We start from the raw sequence: 1,812 nt of genomic DNA on the forward strand, positions 1-1,812 counted from the left end.
TACGTTCCCACACAAGTGTATCTCTGTATGGGAAATTAGGTCATTGCTCCTCCTAAAGCTCTCTCCAAAATCCATGCATTTATATTGGCTTCTCCCTTGTGCGGATCCTTTTATGGCGAGTAAGATGATGGCTCTGACTAAAAGACTTTCTACACTCTGTGCATTTATATGGCTTCTACCGTGTGGATCCTTCTATGGGAAGTAAGACCACGGAGTTTGTTGAAGCCCTTTCCACAATCCATGCATTTATATGGCTTCCCCCGTGTGGATCCTTTTATGAGTAGTAAGTTTACTGTTTATGAGGAAGCCCTTTCCACACTCCATGCCTTTGTATAGTTTCTCTCTGGTGTGGATCCTTTTATGTCTCAAAAGGGATGCATTATCACTAAAGCCCTTTCCACATTCCATGCATTTAAATGGATTCTCCCTTGTGTGGATTCTTTTATGGGAAGTAAGATTACCATGTTGGCTGAAGCCTTTTCCACACTCCATGCATTTATATGGTTTCTCTCCTGTGTGGATTCTTTTATGAGCTTTAAGAACACCGAGTCCACTGAAGCCTTTTCCACACTCGATGCATTTAAACGGCTTCTCCCCTGTGTGGATTCTTTTATGGGAAGTAAGATTACCATGTTGGCTGAAGCCTTTTCCACACTCCATGCATTTATATGGTTTATCCCCTGTATGAATCTTCTTATGTTTCAGAAGGGATGAACTGATATGGAACTCCTTTCCACACTCCACGCATTTATATGGCTTCTCCCCTGTGTGGATCCTTTTATGGGATGTAAGAAGACTGTGTTGGCTGAAGCCCTTTCCACACTCTATGCATTTATATGGTTTCTCTCCTGTGTGGATTCTTTTATGAGCTTTAAGAACACTGAGTCCACTGAAGCCTTTTCCACACTCCACGCATTTATATGGTTTCTCTCCTGTGTGGATTCTTTTATGAGTTTTAAGAACACCGAGTCCACTGAAGCCTTTTCCACACTCCATGCATTTAAACGGCTTCTCCGTGTGGATTCTTTTATGGGAAGTAAGATTACCATGTTGGCTGAAGCCCTTTCCACACTCCATGCACTTATATGGTTTATCCCCTGTATGAATCTTCTTATGTTTCAGAAAGGATGAACTGATACGGAACCCCTTTCCACACTCCACGCATTTATATGGCTTCTCTCCTGTGTGGATCCTTTTATGGGTTATAAGATCCCCATGTATTCTGAAGCCCTTTCCACACTCTATGCATTTATATGGTTTCTCTCCTGTGTGGATTCTTTTATGAGCTTTAAGAACACCGAGTCCACTGAAGCCTTTTCCACACTCCACGCATTTAAATGGCTTCTCCCTTGTGTGGATTCTTTTATGGGTAGTAAGAGTACCATGTTGGCTGAAGCTTTTTCCACACTCCATGCATTTATATGGCTTCTCTCCTGTGTGGATTCTTTTATGGGATGTAAGAAGACTGTGTTGGCTGAAGCCCTTTCCACACTCCATGCATTTATATGGTTTCTCTCCTGTGTGGATTCTTTTATGGGAAGCAAGTTGACTGCTATGATTAAAACACTTTCCACATTCCATGCATTTGTAAGGCCTCTCTCCTGTATGGATCGCTTTATGGGAAGCAAGTTGACTTTTATAAGTAAAGGTCTTTCCACATTCCATGCATTTGTAAGGCCTCTCCCCTGTGTGGATCCTTTTATGGGTTATAAGATCCCCATGCATTCTGAAGCCCTTTCCACACTCTATGCATTTATATGGCTTCTCCCCGGTGTGGATCGTTTTATGGGAAGTAAGATTACTGCTCCGTCT

At 42.3% G+C, this 1,812-nt stretch overlaps 1 protein-coding gene across 1 annotated transcript; it reads right to left on the reverse strand.

Moving 5' to 3' along the window:
* Positions 1–246: 246 nt before the first annotated feature.
* On the reverse strand, positions 247–1,806 carry LOC107301963 (zinc finger protein 160-like; the record flags this gene model as incomplete). Its single annotated transcript, XM_015831106.1, has 1 exon — positions 247–1,806. A coding segment is annotated over one exon (1,560 nt), but the record flags the coding sequence as incomplete, so codon positions are not given.
* Between the last annotated feature and the right edge of the window lie 6 nt (positions 1,807–1,812).

Source organism: Protobothrops mucrosquamatus, unplaced genomic scaffold (genome assembly GCF_001527695.2).
Source record: "Protobothrops mucrosquamatus isolate PMUCROS unplaced genomic scaffold, P.Mucros_1.0 scaffold20890, whole genome shotgun sequence".
In the NCBI taxonomy this organism is placed as follows: Eukaryota; Metazoa; Chordata; class Lepidosauria; order Squamata; family Viperidae; genus Protobothrops; species Protobothrops mucrosquamatus.